The sequence below is a fragment of the Lutjanus erythropterus genome, chromosome 11 (genome assembly GCF_056507025.1).
Source record: "Lutjanus erythropterus isolate fLutEry1 chromosome 11, fLutEry1.hap2, whole genome shotgun sequence".
NCBI classification, from domain to species: Eukaryota; Metazoa; Chordata; class Actinopteri; order Lutjaniformes; family Lutjanidae; genus Lutjanus; species Lutjanus erythropterus.
Window position 1 is genome coordinate 7,121,055 of NC_139327.1, and position 18,529 is coordinate 7,139,583.

Sequence of the window (18,529 nt, forward strand, 5' to 3'; positions counted from 1 at the left end):
AGTTCACTGACATTGCTCTACATTCTCCAGATTTCGACCTAAAAGTGCGCCTCTGGGATGGGGTGGAGAGAATATGTAGCACGACACAGCTGCCTAACTAGGAGTGATGCTAAAGAGCAGATTTTTTCAGTTTTTCCTAACCTGCTCTGTGCATCAGAGAACAGGCTGAGCAACACGATGCTAGTTGGAAATAATGCTCCCCCTGGTTCTATTTTTGCAAAGATTCGAGCAGTTTCTTCACCTTCAACCTCCACCTCCAATTCCAAAAAAAGGTTGGGATGCTGTGTGAAACATAAATAATTTTTTTCCTGCTCCATTCACTACAGGTCTCTTGCTGGCTGTATGTTAGGAAGAGGTGTGACTGTGTGGCAGAGAGATCTGCAGGGACTGATGCTGCTGAGTCAGCATGGATCTAAACACATTTCCAAAAGGAGGGTTTCCAGCCATGGCTGAAAGGATTCAAGCTGTTGGTTGATCAATACCAATAAATCAACCATAACCTTTTAAATATGATTTAATAGCTTTAAAAGCTCCCCTGCAAAAGTTTTGACATTCAATAGATTTCTAGACAGCCCGTGCCAACAATAATGTGCCAAAAGGATAGATATGATTGATAGATTTTTTTTTCTAGAACATTTTTTACAAAATATATTTTACAAAGAATGATGACAGCTGATGCAGAAACGAGGAACTGTTTGCTGAGACTACTTTACGACTGTAGCAGCACCTCCATCAACAGAACAAGCTGTTTCTGAAGGGCTGCATGAGATTTAAAAGTAGCGCGTCTCCCACAGGCACACAGATGAGCTTAAGTATTCTCACACTGTTCTGGCAGCCTGATTGGACAATTGTGTCTGATAGCACAGCTTTATCATTATAAGTTGTTTTCTTCTTCCAAGAGCCTCTATGCACAGTGGAGGAGGTGGAGGATGGAATCTCCGGGCCCATCAGCTATTTTCATTATATAACTTTCATGCAAGAGGCCTCAAATCCTCTTTACTGATTAGAAACTTGATATGGAAATACACAGTGGAAAAAAGTAAGAGGCTGGGAGAGTATCTAATGTCAAAGCAAGTTAAGTATGCAAAAAGTTACATTCCAGCCTTTTATTTTGGAATCACCAATGTGACCACTCTGAAGCTGTTGGTCCCCAACTCCTGTCTTCCCCTCACACTGACATGCAGAGGCCATACTTAGGCACAGCAGTGCTTTGACCTACATGCTAACATGATCACAATAACAATGCCACTGTGACTGACAGGTATCATGCCACCATCTTAGTTTAGCATGATAGTTATCATACTAATCAGTACTAAACACAAAGTACAGCTGAAGACGACGGGAATGTTTTGCAGATATTTGGTCATAAACCAAACAACAAAGTATTGTACAAATTCAAATTTTGAGCTGATAACAGAGCTGCAGGAAGTGGATTACCAAAGTTGATCCAATAGTTGTTGAGATATTTAAAGTGGTGACATTGGATAGAAATGGCCAATCATAGAGCCACGCTTGAATTTATAGGGACAGTTCACTTCAAAATCCAAAATAAAAATTTCCCCTGGCCTGTGGTGCTATTTATCCATCTATACTGTTTTGGTGTGACTTGCCTAGATTTGTAGATATTGCTATTGGATATCGTCTTCTGCCTTCTCTCTGATATAATGGAACTAGTCCTGTTGTGTTTAAAATGCCAAAAAATACACTTGAAAAACTCAATGTCAGTTTCCAAAAAATCATGACCTGGTTACTTCAGGTAATCCACACACCTCCTTGTGAGCAGTTTCATATTGGAACTACTCTCTTTCTGCAGTAGAATCTCCCAGAACTACTTTAAAATCTACTGGAACTACTTTCTTTCTATATCAAAGAGTAGATCCTGCATGAAACTGCTCATGAAGTCAAGGTCTGTGAATTATCTTAAGTAACCAGGTCATGATTTCTGGAAAGAGATGCTGGTTTTGAATTTTTCAAACGTATTATTTATTTATTTATTTATTTATTTTTTGGTGCTTTGAACACCATAAGTTGAGTGCCCATTTGTTCCATCATACTGGAGAGAGGGTAGAGACCTCTACAGCCGGTATCTCCAAAACTCTGCAACCCACACAAAAAAGTTCATCTGGGGATGAACTGTCCTTTTAAGGAGTTCCATTAGAAACCAGGAAGAGCTGAGAGTCTGATTCTGTGCCGTCATGTGGCAAGATTAAAGTCAGGACTGAAATATCTTCTATTTGCAAAACCCTTGTGAGATTTCTTCATTGTGCATGTTGTATAAACTAATTATCTTTTATACTATGACAAATCTATGGTGAACAGACAAACAACACTTGGTTATGGAAAGATCATGGTTTGGGTTAACATGATCACACCAGCGAGATCTTTTTGATGGATCTACAACTATCTTTCCTGTCGTCTGAATCTGACTTTATTGAGACATGCAGCTCAATTACATCTCTCTAGGAACCCTGCATTATACTCTGTACTCAAACACATACAGAGACACACAATACACGCATAAGTGTAAGTGACGCAAGTGACTGTGCTGACTCATTCACAGTGATTGAACGTAGGCCATTAAACATATAATCTGTGAACACTTTACCTCAAATCACCGTAAAATAACATGTCTGCATTCACAGTGAGCTGGCCTGGAGCTGAACTCTCCTGTCACATTTAGCAGCAGTCTGTGCTCAGCTGAAAGGATCAGCACACAGCTACAGGTAAACCTACAAATGATGCTGGAAATATTTACACTGATTTCCGTAAGAATGAAAAATATATGTATTTATGCAATCACTTACAGCCAGTTACATTTAGATTAGAGAAGTTATACATCGCACAACCTTGATGATATCCAGACGGAGCTCAAAGATAAATAAGAGTACAGGAGAGGTGTGACTATCTGCCTGTCTGATCACATTAATTGTCGTTTATTAGCACACCTTGGTTGCACAACTAGGTGAAAAATAAATGTGAAAGGACACGGACTAAGCTCACGAAACACAAACAAAATATCAAAATCTGATGAATTATTTACACCTTCTCACCAGCTATTCTGCAACATAACAGCTGAAGGAGAAAAAAAAACAACAATCCCCCTTTGCCAAAACATCTGGCAGGGTACCAAACAGATATTATGTAAAACACCAGTATCTTGAGGAAAAAAAAAAAAAAAGTGCCACGCAAGTGCTGCTCTGAATGCTGGCACACTCCTCTCTGGCCTTTTGTGACTATGAGATCCTAATGTTTCCACAACAAAACCTCGCCTGACTCAAATTCTCCTTTGGCAAGGCTTTTTATTATGGAAATGAAAGAATATGTCTTCCAGCAGAGGGCCAAACGCCAGCCTGAGCCCCCAAGTCCTAACCCTGCCTGAGTCCAGTCCGCTGCACACGAAATCTTTATTCTTGATTTGATGCAGAACTTCTAATGGGCTTCTAACACAAACATATACCTAAGCTTCACCAGGTGAGCCTGTATGCACGGTGGAGTAGTGGAGCCAACAGAAGTGGGTAGACTCTTAATTTGTGTCCCAGTTTATTTTAAGCAAAGAAGAACCGCCCTGTGCTACAAACAATGACAATCAAGACTATTTTGATAATCAATCATTTTGATCAGCCAGATTCTTAAAGATGAGGATTTGCTACTTTTCTTTGTCCGAAATACAGAGACGCCATATTTCGCCCCATTGCTGTGATAAGTCAAAATCATGACCATACTGGACAAGGCAAGACTGGCCTTTAAACAAACACAAGCAAATGGGTAAGCTACTGTTTCTTCCTGGATGAAAAGCACTATAAAATTTACATTTCTTACCCGATTTTTCAATAAGTTATGTTATATTTAAGGGTTTATGACCTACAAGGAGCAGGGAACTTCCTCCACATGTTGCCCTGTCTGATACAGCAGCAACACTGAAGATCCAAGTTGAATCCAAAAGTTAATGCGGCATCTGTGCACATGTGTAAACCCTGGCTTGGGGTCTCGCAATTACATGTAACATGATTATGTAACTGTATTTCATTACCATTACAGATAAAAAAAAAAAGACAATCAGATTACAGACACATTTTGTAAAACCGGGGATTATTAGCGGGATTACAAATTAAAAAAAATAACAATATCCTACCATGCACAGTGCACACAGCTAGCAATTCAGTATCATGGTCTCTAGTGAAAAAAATGTCTCACTCGGTGGAAATTTCACCATTGTGAAAAATGGTGAAATTTAAATTGATCAATCAATCAATAAATTGCACATAAAAAAAGTAAGGAACAGCTGGACAAACTAATAAACCAAACAATGAGCATAAACCACTTAGAGGTGCAATGATTAATCTGTTATTAATGGACTATTAACTATTGCATCTATTGTCATAATCAATTAATAGTTTTGATTCACTTTTTAATATAAAAAAAAGTCAAAATTCTCTGATTTGAGCTTCTTAAATGTGACTGCTTTCTGGTTTCTTTACTCCTCTCTGACAGTAAACTGAATATCTTTGAGCTGTGGATGAAACAAGACATTTGAGGATGTCATCTTAAGCTTTAATCAACATTTTTCACCATTTTCTGACATTTTATGGATGAAAGCATCAAAAAAGCACCTAAAAAAGCACCACTAAAAATACTAAATTAGGCCAAACAATTTCACCATATTTCATAAGGAGGTAATCCAAAAGTAACAGAAAGTAACCAAATTACATTACTGACTACATTTTTTAATTAGTCACTGTACCAGCCAGTCAGAGGTACAGGAGGGCAGATCATGTCTTTCTAAGGAAAAAAAAAGATCTTGTAGCAAACCACTGAATGATGCACATCAGGGGGGATGTAGAAGTGGGTGCAGGAAATAGGAACTGAATAATAAGTTGGTATACTGCGTCTATCTGTGTGTACCCTGCACTACAAAACTGTCTGAATATGTGGGGAACATTCACAACTCGATCAAGAAAAATTGGTATCATGTCGCACTGCAGACACATCAGTCAGAACGGCACCATGATGAAGGTAAAAACATGATTCAAGGAAACACTCCCTGAATGCCTAACAGAGCAGGAATGTTTTGAGTCATCAAACATATTAAGTATTTATAACACGTCAGAATCATTTGGGCAAAACAAACAGAATACATTTGTGACCAACTCATTAAACAAGCAAACATGTTTGGATGAGGAGAGATTATACATAAAACATACTGATTGACACGGGCAACAAATACAGATTAATTAATCCCCGAACAAACAAAGAAGACGTGAGTTTTCGCTTGGGGTTCGCTCATGAAGAGGCAGGAGCTGTGCTGAATGCTGAAAACCATAGAGCTGCAAAAACCCAAGCAAAACAAAAGGACCAGGATACTTGAAAGCAATATGAAAACCACAAAGGGTAATGCTGCTCTGTGCCAGTATGAGCAGCCAGCCAGCACGCACAGCTGGGATAACAAAAGGAGAACCAGACTACCGACTACAGACAATTCATATTAGCTCAGGAGTTTCCTTTATGCAGGGAGTGAATAGATGGATTCTGTGGTGTAATCGGAGTTACATCAACAAATAACCTGCAGGTGAAGTAGATGTGAGCTTTATATCAAGCTCTCTCTCCGTCCTCCTGACAGCACTGAGGAATAAATTTAGCTGACTGCTGACCCCTACTGGTTTCTTAACATAATGACAAAGTTGTCATTAGCGTGAGGGAGGAAAGGCTCTCACTGTCAGCACAAGCTTTAGGATGAAATGACAAAATTCTGCTGGACGATTCTCATTCAAACTCTCATATGTGTTTTCTAAAATTGAAAATACTTTTCATATCAAGATGAAACAGCCATAACTACTAAAATTAACCACCCTTTCATTCTCTGCAGCCATTATTTCAGTGCATCCTCTGCATGCATTTGGGGGAAATCTAGAGAACAACAGCTAAATTAAATGACTAAATAATAATTCTAATTATAAACTTCATTTGTATAGCACCTTTCATATAAGAAACGCAGCCCAAAGTGCTTTACATCAAAGAAATTACATGCACTAAGTGCTTTACATAAAAAAAAAGACATAGAATGATAATGTAAAATACGATGAACAATAAAACCCATGTGTAATGGTAAAAGTAAGATAAAAATAAAGATAAAAAATAGAATACAATAGAATTAGGGCTGCACAATTAATCGCAATATTATCGAAACCACAGTATGGCAGTTTTTTATAATGAAGCACTGTAGTGCTGCAGAGATGCTCTGGCCTAAATATCTTGTTCTTCTGATGAAATAAAACATATTTTTCGGTACAGACCCTGACAAATGTTGCATCAAGAGATATATTTTTATCTTTCTTTTAAAAATATTTCGCGAGTTGGCTTCCCTGACATCTACAGGTAGTGTGTTCAAGAGTTTTACGGCATAACTGACAAATGCTGCATCCCCGACTTTCTTCCGGCTGTTTCTGGGAACCTCCAATAAACCAGCAGCAGACGATCGCGGTGTTCTTGAAGGCAAGTAGGAGAGAGAGTTAAGGGAGTTAATGGAGTTAAGGGTTTGGTATGCAAGGAGGCAGCTAAAGTTGCTATAGCGTTCTATCTTCATACTCCTTACTTTTTCTTCCATATAGAAAAAGTACCTCTGGTCTGTCAGACTTTTCCTTTTGAGCAGCACATACCTGGAATACTACACACACAGAACTAAGGATCAACACATGTCTTAACTCTTTCTCCAGATCTATAAAACAGTGGTTACTGGGACAATCAAACATGCTGTTATATTCTACGGAAGCAGATTTGTCATAGATTTCCTAACTGTCTGTGCTTTTGTATGTTTTCTTCATGTTTTTATATGCTACATGTTTATGTCATTGTTTTACTATTTGTCTCTGCTTGTGTGCTTTTATTTCTTTTTCTGAAACATTACAGACTCAGTTTTCTCATGTGAATTCATGTATATTGTCCCTTCTTAGATAAGATAAATAAACATATGTGAATAGTGCATACTAAGCAGCACTGTGAATCATAATGTCAGTTTAGGCCCAATTTAAGAAGAAGGCTAGGACTGCAGCCAACAGTTATTTTCATTATCGATTAATCTGTTGAAAATGGTGAAAAACGTTGATCAGTGTTTCCCAAAGACCAAGATGACATCCTCAAACATCTTGTTTTGTCCACAGCACAAGTATTTTCAGTTTACTCTCATAGAGGAGTAAAGAAACACATGTTGTTATCAGCAAAGTGGAACAGATGACAGCTCGTAAGAAGCGCAGTTTGGCAGTATTTTGATGTAGGAAATGAAAGGCTGCGTCAGAACAGACTGGTATATAACCACTCGACTGGAGAAGTGTGTGACCACATTCAGCGCAGACACGGACATTAACCTCCAGGCAGAGCAGCAGCTGCTGCTAGCACTGCTAACGTTAGCCACACCGTCAGCTCCGGGTAAACAACGTTGTTAACCCCCAGACAGTGTGGTCCCTTTTCAGTCTGAAAAGCTGAGGCATTTAGTAAGTTGTCATGTTTTGAAGGATAGCGTACCATAATTATAATGCACGGCGCAAAGGGGCACACATTTCAGCCACATTAAAAATACATTCTGGTCATTGAAGAATGTGATTAAAGGCTTACAATAGTGTACAGTAGTTTTTTTTTTACTGTTAGACTAGTCAACTAGTCTAAATTAAAACTGTGTTTAATAAACAAGGAAATCATTCACCAGGAGCATCCCTAATTTTAATCCTCACTGATTCTAAGTTGTAGTGTTCACATTTTTTTCAAAACATCCCTTCATTAATGACAGTATTTACCTGTATGTTCAGAGTGAAGACAGACTATTCTATAACACCCTTGAAAGAGTTTGTTTTCATGAAACTATGACTTAGACACACATTTTAGCTATAAAACCAGTTCTGCCAGTTCTGGAATTCTTAAGACTTTCGAGTTCCAAGCAGCTGATGATGGTAAGAAAAAAAAGATTAAGAGATAGAACACATCCATGGGAAAGGAACTGGTGCGGAGAGGATCTGTGAGAAAACTGCACGAAAGAGCTTCTGGCTCTTCAGTAGTGTGGTGTGAATCAGATCAAGTCAGATGGGGGGGGGGTCTGTGAAGGTTCTCTGTACTGAGCTGTGTGACTCCACAGCTAGACGGCCACTGACAGTTAAAGCCAGAGGGGTGCTTTCATGTCAGAAAGCAATTTTAACATTAATCACCTAACTCGCAAAAGAGGCTACAGCAGCTACTTGTTTAATTGGCAGGTAGACAAGTGGTAGTTAGATCTATCACTAACTTCAACCGATTCTACACAAAGAAACCTCAGTGTGTGTGAAGCTGGAGTGAATGAGGTCGTGCTGGATGGGATATTCAACAAGATATCAAACAAATGCAAATCATCAACCATCTTCATGAGATCAACAGCAAGAAGGATGAATCCTGCTTGACGTCAATTGGAAGAGACATGTGAGTCATACTTGTGTCTTTATGAACATCATCTTTCCATTTCTCACCCAACACTGCAGGGGAATAACTACAGAGAACCTAAGTCTTTGAAAAAACAGCCAAGTTCAAAGCTTCGTCTACGCCGTGATTGACATCCATGCTGCTGTAATCTTATACACAGTTCCACAAACATTTTTAAAAACACCCTGCTCTGAGGGCTGATCAGTCCAGGCTGCAGGTTGAATTCTGGGATATATGTGATTAGACTTGTCATTAATGTCATGAAGCTTTAAGGTCTTTACCTGAATTGTGCCAAAGTCCACATTTTCATAGTGGAAGTGAGCGCACTCTGCCAGTTTCGGGAAGTGGCCCTTGGTGAAGCAAAGTCTGAAAACACAACACACACACACACATGCACAGTTTGGTTGGCACTTCATCCTCTGCTCATGATAACACCTCGGACTGTGTGTGACTAGTGTAAGAAGGAGAGCGCAGTGCAAACAGAGGGAGTGAAAAGGAGGAGGAAGGCACAGAAATAGACTCGGAGTGGAAGCAGGAAACAGAGGCGATAAACAGTCAGTTAGGAGCGATAAATAAAGATGAACAGAGGGAAGGAAAGATGTGAGAGAGGTGGAGGAGACAGAGGGCAGAGGCAGGTGTGTGTGCGTGTCTACTCACTTCTTGACATTCTTGACCTTCATGCTGGCCGTGCTGCTGCTGCAGGAGCGCATGAGGGGCTCCGTCCTCAGCTCAGGGATCTCTGCGCTCCTCGCCTAAACACACAAACACACACTAACATCAGCCATCCAGCTGGTGCATACAAATGAATCTTCACCGTTGCCACCGTTATATTGTTGGGCAATTTACCATTTAGGTTTTGCTTCACAGCAACAGTCAAACAGCCGACAGGCTTTTAACTTCAAATAGATTCACGTCAGTTGGTCATAAACATCAGTGAAGATGAAATGCCTTTCTTGGTCTTTATGGTGTTTAGTGAAATGGCTGTGAAAAGGATGATAGCCTGAGCACACGAGGCAGTGAAGTGCTGCAGTTTAACTGATTTGACTCATTCTTGAGAACTGGGACAAAACTATATTTTGAGGGGGTTTTGATTTTTACTCTTCAATTACACTGGAAAATATATTTTCAAAGATCAAACTCTGTAACAGGCCAACCTCCTAGTGATCTAATTTCTTATTAAATTAGACGTCTTACAGAGTTGACAAAATGTTTTTAAAGTTGCTCAAAGGTCTCTTAATGCTAATCAAAATACACATTTTTAAACCATTAATCTTATTTAGCTTTGATGGCTACGGAGCTTTTTTATGGTTGATATACATCTGATAGCAATATTATTTAATGCAACTTTAGAAAAAAAGAAAGTTTACCAGCACTTGATCAGTATTCCTGCCTTTTTTAAACCAGGAAGTGAGACAGAGGTCCTTTGGGTATAGCTGATTAACTCATGTTTTTATAAAAAAAAAAAAATCTGATTAGTAGGTATTGCTAGTTTTAGTTTCTTTTCAGGTTAGGGTTTTTTTCTGGCACAAAGCAAGTTTAGAAATTATAGAAATAAAGCAAAGCATAACATTTCATGAATTATATATTTTATATATACACGAATCCTTAAAAATACATTTTCACCAAAAAATTGGATTTAGAATGTTGGTATTTACCATTTTTAGAGTCTTTTTTTCACAGGACATGATTGTCCCGATTCTCAAGAATGGGTGATTAAAATCAACTCCAATTTTATTCTGAACTCAGCTTTATTTATTCAGACGAGCCAGTAATGAACTTCATAAGAAACCTGTATAAAATACAATCAGTGACAAAAGAGTCTGATTACAGAAGTAGATTGTGAGGTCAGTTAGGTCAAGTGAAAAGTTGTTAAAGCTCTTTCAACTTTAATTCATGACTATTTCTGAATGTTCTATCAAGGCTATGGTGCATCTGTTGTGTTACAGTATATTAAAGCTGCTTTTGTGACCCATCACCAGCTAATGGAAGAAAACACTGATTTGCTTCTGTTTGGATCTCAGTAGCAATTAAAAACTTCTGACTAGAACTTGTATCTGATACAGAACAACATATGAGCTCTGTTTGCTTCTTTTGATATTTACCAAATATACACCTATCAGTCACCACATTAAAACCACCTGCCTAACATTGTGTGGGTCCTTCTTGTGCCGCCAAACCAGCTCTGGACTCCCCAGACCTCTGAATGTTTCCTGTGGTGTCTGGCACCAAGATGTTAGCAGCAGATCCTTAAATTGCAAGGAGGGGCCTCCATGGATCAGACTTGATGTTCCAGCACATCCCGCAAATGCTTGACTGGATTGAGATGTGGGGAACTGCCAACACCAGCCCACCTTTTTCCATTGCTCCATCGTTGTTACGACACTCATGTTGGAGGCGCTTCCGGTGGTTGGCAGGGGTCAGCAGGGCCACTCTGACTGGTCTGAGGCTAAACAGCTCCACACACAGCAAACTGTAATTACACAGTGTCCTCTGACGTCTTTCTATCATAGCCAACATTAACTTTTTCAGCAGTTTGTGCTACAGAAACCCCTCTGTGGGATCAGACCAGACAGTCTAACCTTCGTTCCCCACAAGTAGAAATGAGCCCTTGGGCGCCAATGACCCTGTCGCCTGGAACACCCCACAAGACCTGCTGTTTTGGAGAAGCTCTGACCCAGCTGTCTCGCATCGCAATCTGGCCCGTGTCAAAGTCACACAGATCCTGACGCTGCCCAATTTCCCAGCTTCCAGTTAACTTGAACTGACTGTTCACTTGCTGCTACCTGTCAGTGGTCTTGATGTGGTGGCCAATATCATTTTGCAAAGTTTTAGTATCAAAATCCCCCTTTTTTCTATCTTTAAATGGTATAATATGTTTGATGACTCATCTGGACCTCTAAGCATTTGCATCAACTTATCAAATATGATTTGGGTGACTAGATAACCCGTCCATCATATTAAAACTGCGTTGACCATTAAGTGTGGGCTGTGGAACAGTAGCTATCAAATTATCTTAGTAGGAGGTGTGTGTCTGGATGTCAGTTGGCAAACATTTCTAACTCTATTTCCAAAGAATGTGGTTGAGGTCTAATTTATTCATTTCTCCCTCATCCTGCTCTCTCTCATTCATTTGAATGAGGTCACTCCACTGCAGCAGCAGGGGGTGCCAGCACAGAGGGCTTTAGCAAAAAAAAAAAAATCCACCCATCTATCCATTTTGTTCTGCTTATTTGGGGTTGGATCACTGTGGCACCAGGTTGAGCAGGGTATTCCAGAAGTCGTCTCTCTCCAAGCAACACTTTCCAGCTCCTCCTGGGAGATCCTGAGGCACTTCCAGGCCAGATCTGATATGTAATCCTGTACCCAAGTTCTGGGTCTACCCCAGCGTCTCCTCCCAGTTGGGTGTGCCTGGAAAACCTGGAAGGAAGGTGTCAGATGCCCAGACCATCTCAGCTGGCTCCTTTCGACGCAAAGGAGCAGCGTTCCTCCTCCAAGATCTCTCTAAATGTCCGAGCTCTTCAAAATTTCGGCTGCTTACATTCGACACCTTAAGCTTTTGGTCACAACACAAAGCGCATGACCACAGCTGAGGGCTGGAACGTAGATCGACTGGTTAATCGAAAACTTTGCCTTCTGGTTCAGCTGCCCCTTCACCGTGACAGTCTAGTATAATATCCACATTATTTCTGACACCACACCAATCTGCCTGTTGATCGCATGCTCCAATTCATCATCACTGGGGAACAAGACCCTGATATACTCCTTTGCCTGGGTAGTAATACATTCCCAACCCACAGGGAGCAATGCACTGGTTTCTGGAGGCAACCTTGGTGGACTTCATGCTGAGGATATGGACGCAGCTCTGACTTTGCATATACAAGGACCAGATGGCTCATAGTAGGGTTGGGTACTGTTTACATTTGAACCGATATGGTACAGACACTGGGATGTCGACGCCTCACTTAAAAGTTTCAGTGTCAGGTTACACTGTTGAGACGCTGGCTGCAGGCGTGCTGACATTAGCTGCACCTTCCATGGGGGATCTATTTTTTTGGCTATGAAAACGGTGCACTCTTTAGCTTTTACATGCACTATATTTTATGTTTGGTTAAACATTTTGTCCTCGTCAGCTTTGCATTTCATATTTCATACAGTATACTGCAGCAAGGGTTGTCTGTGTTGAGTTTTGAAAAGTTTAATCACACTTGTGAGCAATTTTGGCTCACTACCACTGACTCACTCACTCCGCTGTTGCCCGCTCTAACACCGCTCTCTCTCTCTCTGTCTTTTTCTCTTTACCCTTAGATACTCTCTCACCCATATGCGTCCCCAGGTATCAAAATTTGGCACCGACTGATTTAATGTGAATTGGTACTCAATAGTACGTACATAATTCAGTCTGTAACCTTTAAAGTACAGAGTTCCTTACCCAACCCAGCTCCTAGCAACAGGCCCAGTACCTCATATTTCCACAGTACCCCCCAAAACAATTCCGAGGGGGGCATGGTCCTGAGCCTTCTCTAAGTCCAGAAAACACATGTAGACTGGTTGGTCAAGCCATGGTGGCCATGAACCCCTCCTCCTCCGGTCCATTGTTGCAGCAAGTGCAGGACAAAAAAAGTCACAGTGCGATGTTATCTGGCGAGGCACTGCATTGACCAATCAAATAAGTGCAAATGTACGTTCCTCGTAGATTAGCCTCAGTCGTAATATTCATTATATTCATATATTCATTATATTATAACCTTTTGTGCAGTGTTTTGGTGTCTGATAAACATTCAAACTCATGGATCTCCTCCTAAACTGCCTGGATCATATTTTGTATTCACACCATACCTGCAGCCTCTGGCTTTCTTTTAGTAAGGCAGGGCTGTTCTGGGGCCCATAACAAGGCAGATGAGGGAGGTGTGTGCACAATATATTCATTATTATATTCATTTCTAAGATGAATCAGTTCCAGACCTAACTTGCCGAAGGTGTGACAGGACCACACAGGCGGGGACTATAAAGACAGAGTGTCTCCTAATGTCTACTGCCTCACCATATGGTGTGCAAGCTCCATGCTGCATATGCGGTGTTATTAAACAATCAGATTTCACCTTGCTGTGTACTTCATAGATCTTTACTCAAGTTCCTTTCTGTTTGTAGTATATTTCTGTGTTCACTGGTATTGATCAGCGAACGCCTGTTTGCTGCCATGTTGTCTCCCACATCGTTTGTTCGTTGGCATCATGTCGGGAGTGAAACTTGCTCATTTCAGTTTTGTCCTACATGAGATTAGAAACCTCTCAGAGGAGAAGTCTGAGCATCAAGAAGTATACAATAGCTGCTTTCAGTTACATTTTCTAACATGACACTGGCAGGATGAATAGGCACCTACTAACGCTGCAGAAACTGTTGCTAGACATAATATATGCTGCTCATACATTACAACCACTTCATGAACAATCAGCCGCTCACCTAAATTAGGCTTAAATTAGAGTGAAAATCAAATGCAGCTGTGGTCAACAAAACATTCTCAGAGTCTGGGGAGTCTGTTTTGCTGCAAGCAGATTTTATCAGTGGATATATTCTTTGTTGAATTTTCATTTCAGTAATCTGACTGCAGTTTGTTGGGAGACCTGGAAGACAAAATCACTTCAAAATGAAGGTAAGGAAAAAAGATAAAGAGATACAAAACACATCTATGGGAAAGTAATTGAAAAACTCTGTGAAGCGAGAAGGATGCAGGAAAACTGCATCAAAGAGCCGCCGGCCGATTGAGGTGTGAAGAAGATTACGTCAAGGTGGACCAGAGCTGTGAGAGCTTCCTGTATTCAGCCTATGACTCTACAGCCAGACGGTCAGTGGCAGTAAAGGTGGTATGCAGATGAGGTTGTGGTTTTTGAGACAGCCGAGTCTACAGCACCTCTATCCAAGGTGTTAACTGGACGAGGCTGACAGAGTTGTGCAGACAAAGCAGTTATTTTAATGGCTCATATACAGTATAGTCCAAAGACAGGAAAAAAAAATCGATTCATTGTTTAAGACATTTTTTCAAGCAAAGATGCCAAACTTCCAGCTTCTTACTTGAGTGGATTTGCTCCCTTATCCTAGCCTGGCACCGTGAGACTAATTCACAAATGTGGGGTGGTGCTTGATTCGTTCTCAAGCAATGCATATCTGAATGTGTTTCTGAAAACATCTGAGGCGAGCACACCGGCACTATAGTTTGACAGTTTTATTTGAGTTTTGTGAGCCTGCTGCATAAAATCCCCTTCCAGTGTGCCTCATGGAACCTAAATTCTGAAAAAATATTGTCTAGGGCGTGAGTTTGAATTGTGGCACAAAATACACACATGTTGTTTGTCAATTTAGTGCATAATTTTACAAGTCAAGAAAGTTGCAGTTTGTGTAGGTTTGTTGTGGTTTAGCTTAGTTTTGTGTGAAACCACACAGTAAACTACAGCGCTTGTCTCACATTATAGTTCAGTTTATTTGATTTCTAAAAGGATAGTGTGCAATGACATTGATCATTTACAAGAAATAAAGATATGGTTGCACGAGATTTAGCAAAATGCTAATTTCCATCTGCAGTCCTACACATAACAAATAGACGCAATAAATAAAATTAAAGGTGAAATGCAGACTACAGTAAATATACGTCATCAACACCAATCTTGCTGCCCCTTGTAATATATCCTCCTGCCGCTTTTATCAGCCATGAGGAGAAAGAACGAGTGAGACTTGCTGTTGTGTGACAACATCCTGGTACAAAAACACACACAGGCATCGTAGTCATTGTCATTGGCTAACATTAGCTTTTGGATGAAGAAAATCTAACTGTGTGTCTTCACAGTCTGATACTTCAGCAGTTTAACGACAAAATGTGACTTTCTTGACTTGAAAAAATATAGTTGAAACTGACAATTAGTATATGTTTCAAACAGGATCAAAAAATATCAGTCTCTCGCCAAAGGTAGGTCCCATAGCGGTCTACCAGAAGGGATGTAACTTTAGCACTTGATTGCGCCTGAAACATGTGATGTCACTGTCATGTAGCTTTTAAAATCTGTGTGATAATATATTAAACAAAAAGCTGTGACTGGGCTGACAGGAAACAGGTCAGGTGTAAATCTGTCTGAACAAAAAGGTGACCAGAACTATCTGCCAGAGCAAATAAAACAAGCTCACAGAACAACAGGGACCACAATGGAAATAGGTCCTGGACTTTATCGCGTTATCCCTGACAATGTCATGTACGCTGGTATTTCTTTTTATTATTGCATTTGATCCTTTGTCGAAAATACTTAACTAAAACTAAACTAAATTTTCCCAGTTCCCAGGCCAGCCTTATTCTATTTTATGTTAGAATAAAGTAAACAGCTCTGGGTAGTGGACTGCTGGTCACACAAAATATTTTGAACACATCACCCTGGACTCTGGTCAACTGTGAGGACTATTTTTTCACTACCTTTATAGAACAAGGTATTAATCAATTAATCTCCCACAGCACTGAGCTAACAAGCAAAGCAATAGTTAATTATATATGTATGAAAAATCAATTCAGCAATCAAAAAGTCAATTCAGGAATCATAAAAAAAAACAAGAATCAAAATACTTAAGAGAATCGATTTTTTCCCAACCTTACTTTAAATTAAATTGGTGCCAAAAAGGACATGCGAAGATGTCTAAAGAGTCAATACTCTTTTAACTGGGCTAACTGGTAACTGGAGTTGAGGTCTGTGGTCATCTCCTGAGCAAAGGAGAAGCAGTTTGTCACTGAGAATAGCTGGCCTGGTCCACTTTAAAGGTCAGTGATTCTGGGTCTAAGTTGTCGTTAACCCACTTCAGCAGCATGCAAAGACACAGGAACTTGGCTTGGGTCTTGAGGAGTTGTAGCATTTATTCACTGACAAATAACCTAAATTGAACAGACACTGCACTGCTACGTTCACAGCTGTGCTGTCACACACGTGCTCTCTCAACTGCATACTTGCTAACGGCTATGTTAGAGCGAATTAACGTTATATGAATACCGATAGCAGCACCATTCGTCCAGCATCAGTATTTTGGCACTGACCAATCAGGAACCAGTACCAATTAAGCACCAACTCTCAATACCCATCCCTACTGCATACAGATCAGATTTTAATATTAACAGGGTGTGCAAGCTCATCCAAAACCTGCCGTGGATTCACAACTATGGAACTTGAGCTTCTTTAAGACTTTCTGCCAGTAAAATGGTGTGTGTGAGTGTGTGTGTGTGTGTGAGAGAGAGAGAGAGAGAGAGAGAGAGAGAGAGAGAAAGAGAGAAAGAGAGAGAGAGAGAGAGAGAGTGAGTGTGTGTGTGTGTGTGTGTGTGTGTGTGTGTGTGTGTGTGTGTGTGTGTGTGTGTGTGTGTGTGTGTGTAACCCAAAACAGCCACAGGCACATTCCAAATGCTTTTCTGACTGTGTGACTACGATGCTGTAAATGAATGTGAAAGCTTTGAACTTGTTGGAGCCTATTCCCAGTCCATGATCTACAGTAAATGCTGAATGTCATGCTGAATCTATAATTATTGAAAATGATTTTACTGTTCATTTGATCATTATGTTGCAGGGATTGTGGGAATGTTTTGTCCCTTTACACCCTGCTCTGCAGTCGACACAGAATACAATCTAACCAACACAGTGCAACAGGGCGTTGGTGTGACAGCTTACACTAAGTTGCTTAGCGCTTCTCATCACCTCCTCGAACCACCGGAGACATGCATAATGCATGCCACTCCAGTACAGAGTCCCTCTCGTATCAAATATTCAACAAAGAATAGCAGACATGCAGTATTAAAAGCCCCGCCTCTGTGATCAATATTCATTAGCCTGGTGAGGTTGTTGTTTCTCTTTCTCTCTGTTGCCCGATCGAAGCGAGCCGTTGCGATAGGGCTCCAACCACGCGCCGACCACGGGTGGCTCGGCATGTTACCATGGAGACGGCCTCATTTTCACCATGCTGTTGATGCAAGAAGCGAGCCCCGAACCAAAGATGGGAGGAAAGGAAATAATGAATGATGTTGTCTGGTGAATGGGATCCAGCGTGGAGAGACAGACTGAAATAAATAAATAGACAGGCAGGCAGGTGACTATCTATGCAAAGAGTTTGGAGCGGGGGAGCTTTAGGACGCCAACAGTCACCTGCATTAATCATGAATGTGTGATAGAGTTTCAGGAACACAGGAGACACAGTGTAGACAGGAGAGAAAGAGACAACTAATCAATCCACAGACGCAGATAAGAATGAGACAGGCAGCAAACAGCTGATCACAGCTGTCATCACTGGATGTGACATGTCAGGAGTGATGAGACTGTGACACTGACACCTACATGAACTTTGGTTGATCTGGGATGAGAGCAGGACATTGATGAATGCACTGGATGTATTCAAAACAGAGACCGTCTCACATCTGTCAAAGTGTGTCAGTGCAAAAGAGAGACCATCACAATGCTCTGTCACTCTGTGTGTGTGTGTGTGTGTGTGTGTGTGTGTGTGTGTGTGTGTGTGTGTGTGTGTGTCTCACCATGGCACTGATGGTCTCCTCCCAGTCAGGTCTCTCTCTGGGATGGATGTGAGCCAGCTCAGGCACAATATCGTCGTCCTCCAGGTGACGTCCAGGCCTCAGGCCCCTACAGCCAACACACACATACACACACACACACACAAAAACAAAAAAAAAAAACAAAAAAAAAACTTAGAGCTAAATTCATTTCAATTTCACACAGATTAAACTTGGCTGTAATTTCTTAAACGATTTCCAGCCCTAATGGATTCTTGCTGATATCCAATATGTTAATATTTTCCAAAACCTCCACATAGCAGACATACTTGCACGGCGTGCACATAATTAATTGATCATCTTATCGGCCGTCATATCCGTAGAAATATTAATGTTGGGTTGATACTGAGATTTTAAATCCTCAATCACCCACCATTGATGATCTGCTGCTTACATTATTGTGCATCCCCAACTATTATTTTCATTACTGATTTATCTGGTGATTATTTTACTATTTAACTTTATTTTACTGACATATATACTTACTTACTCTTACTCTTACTTCATATATAACAATAT

At 40.5% G+C, this 18,529-nt stretch overlaps 1 protein-coding gene across 4 annotated transcripts in view; it reads right to left on the reverse strand.

Moving 5' to 3' along the window:
- arhgap32b (Rho GTPase activating protein 32b) overlaps nt 1–18,529 on the reverse strand; it is a 168,635-nt gene that overhangs the window by 79,585 nt on the left and 70,521 nt on the right. For all 4 annotated transcript variants that reach the window (XM_084730649.1, XM_084730651.1, XM_084730650.1 and 1 more), the window contains exons 3-5: nt 17,975–18,080; nt 9,094–9,188; nt 8,718–8,802 (exon numbers count right to left, since the gene is read on the reverse strand). In XM_084730649.1, coding sequence (XP_084586775.1) covers nt 8,718–8,802; nt 9,094–9,188; nt 17,975–18,080 — 286 coding nt within the window. The remainder of the gene's footprint in view (nt 1–8,717; nt 8,803–9,093; nt 9,189–17,974; nt 18,081–18,529) is intronic.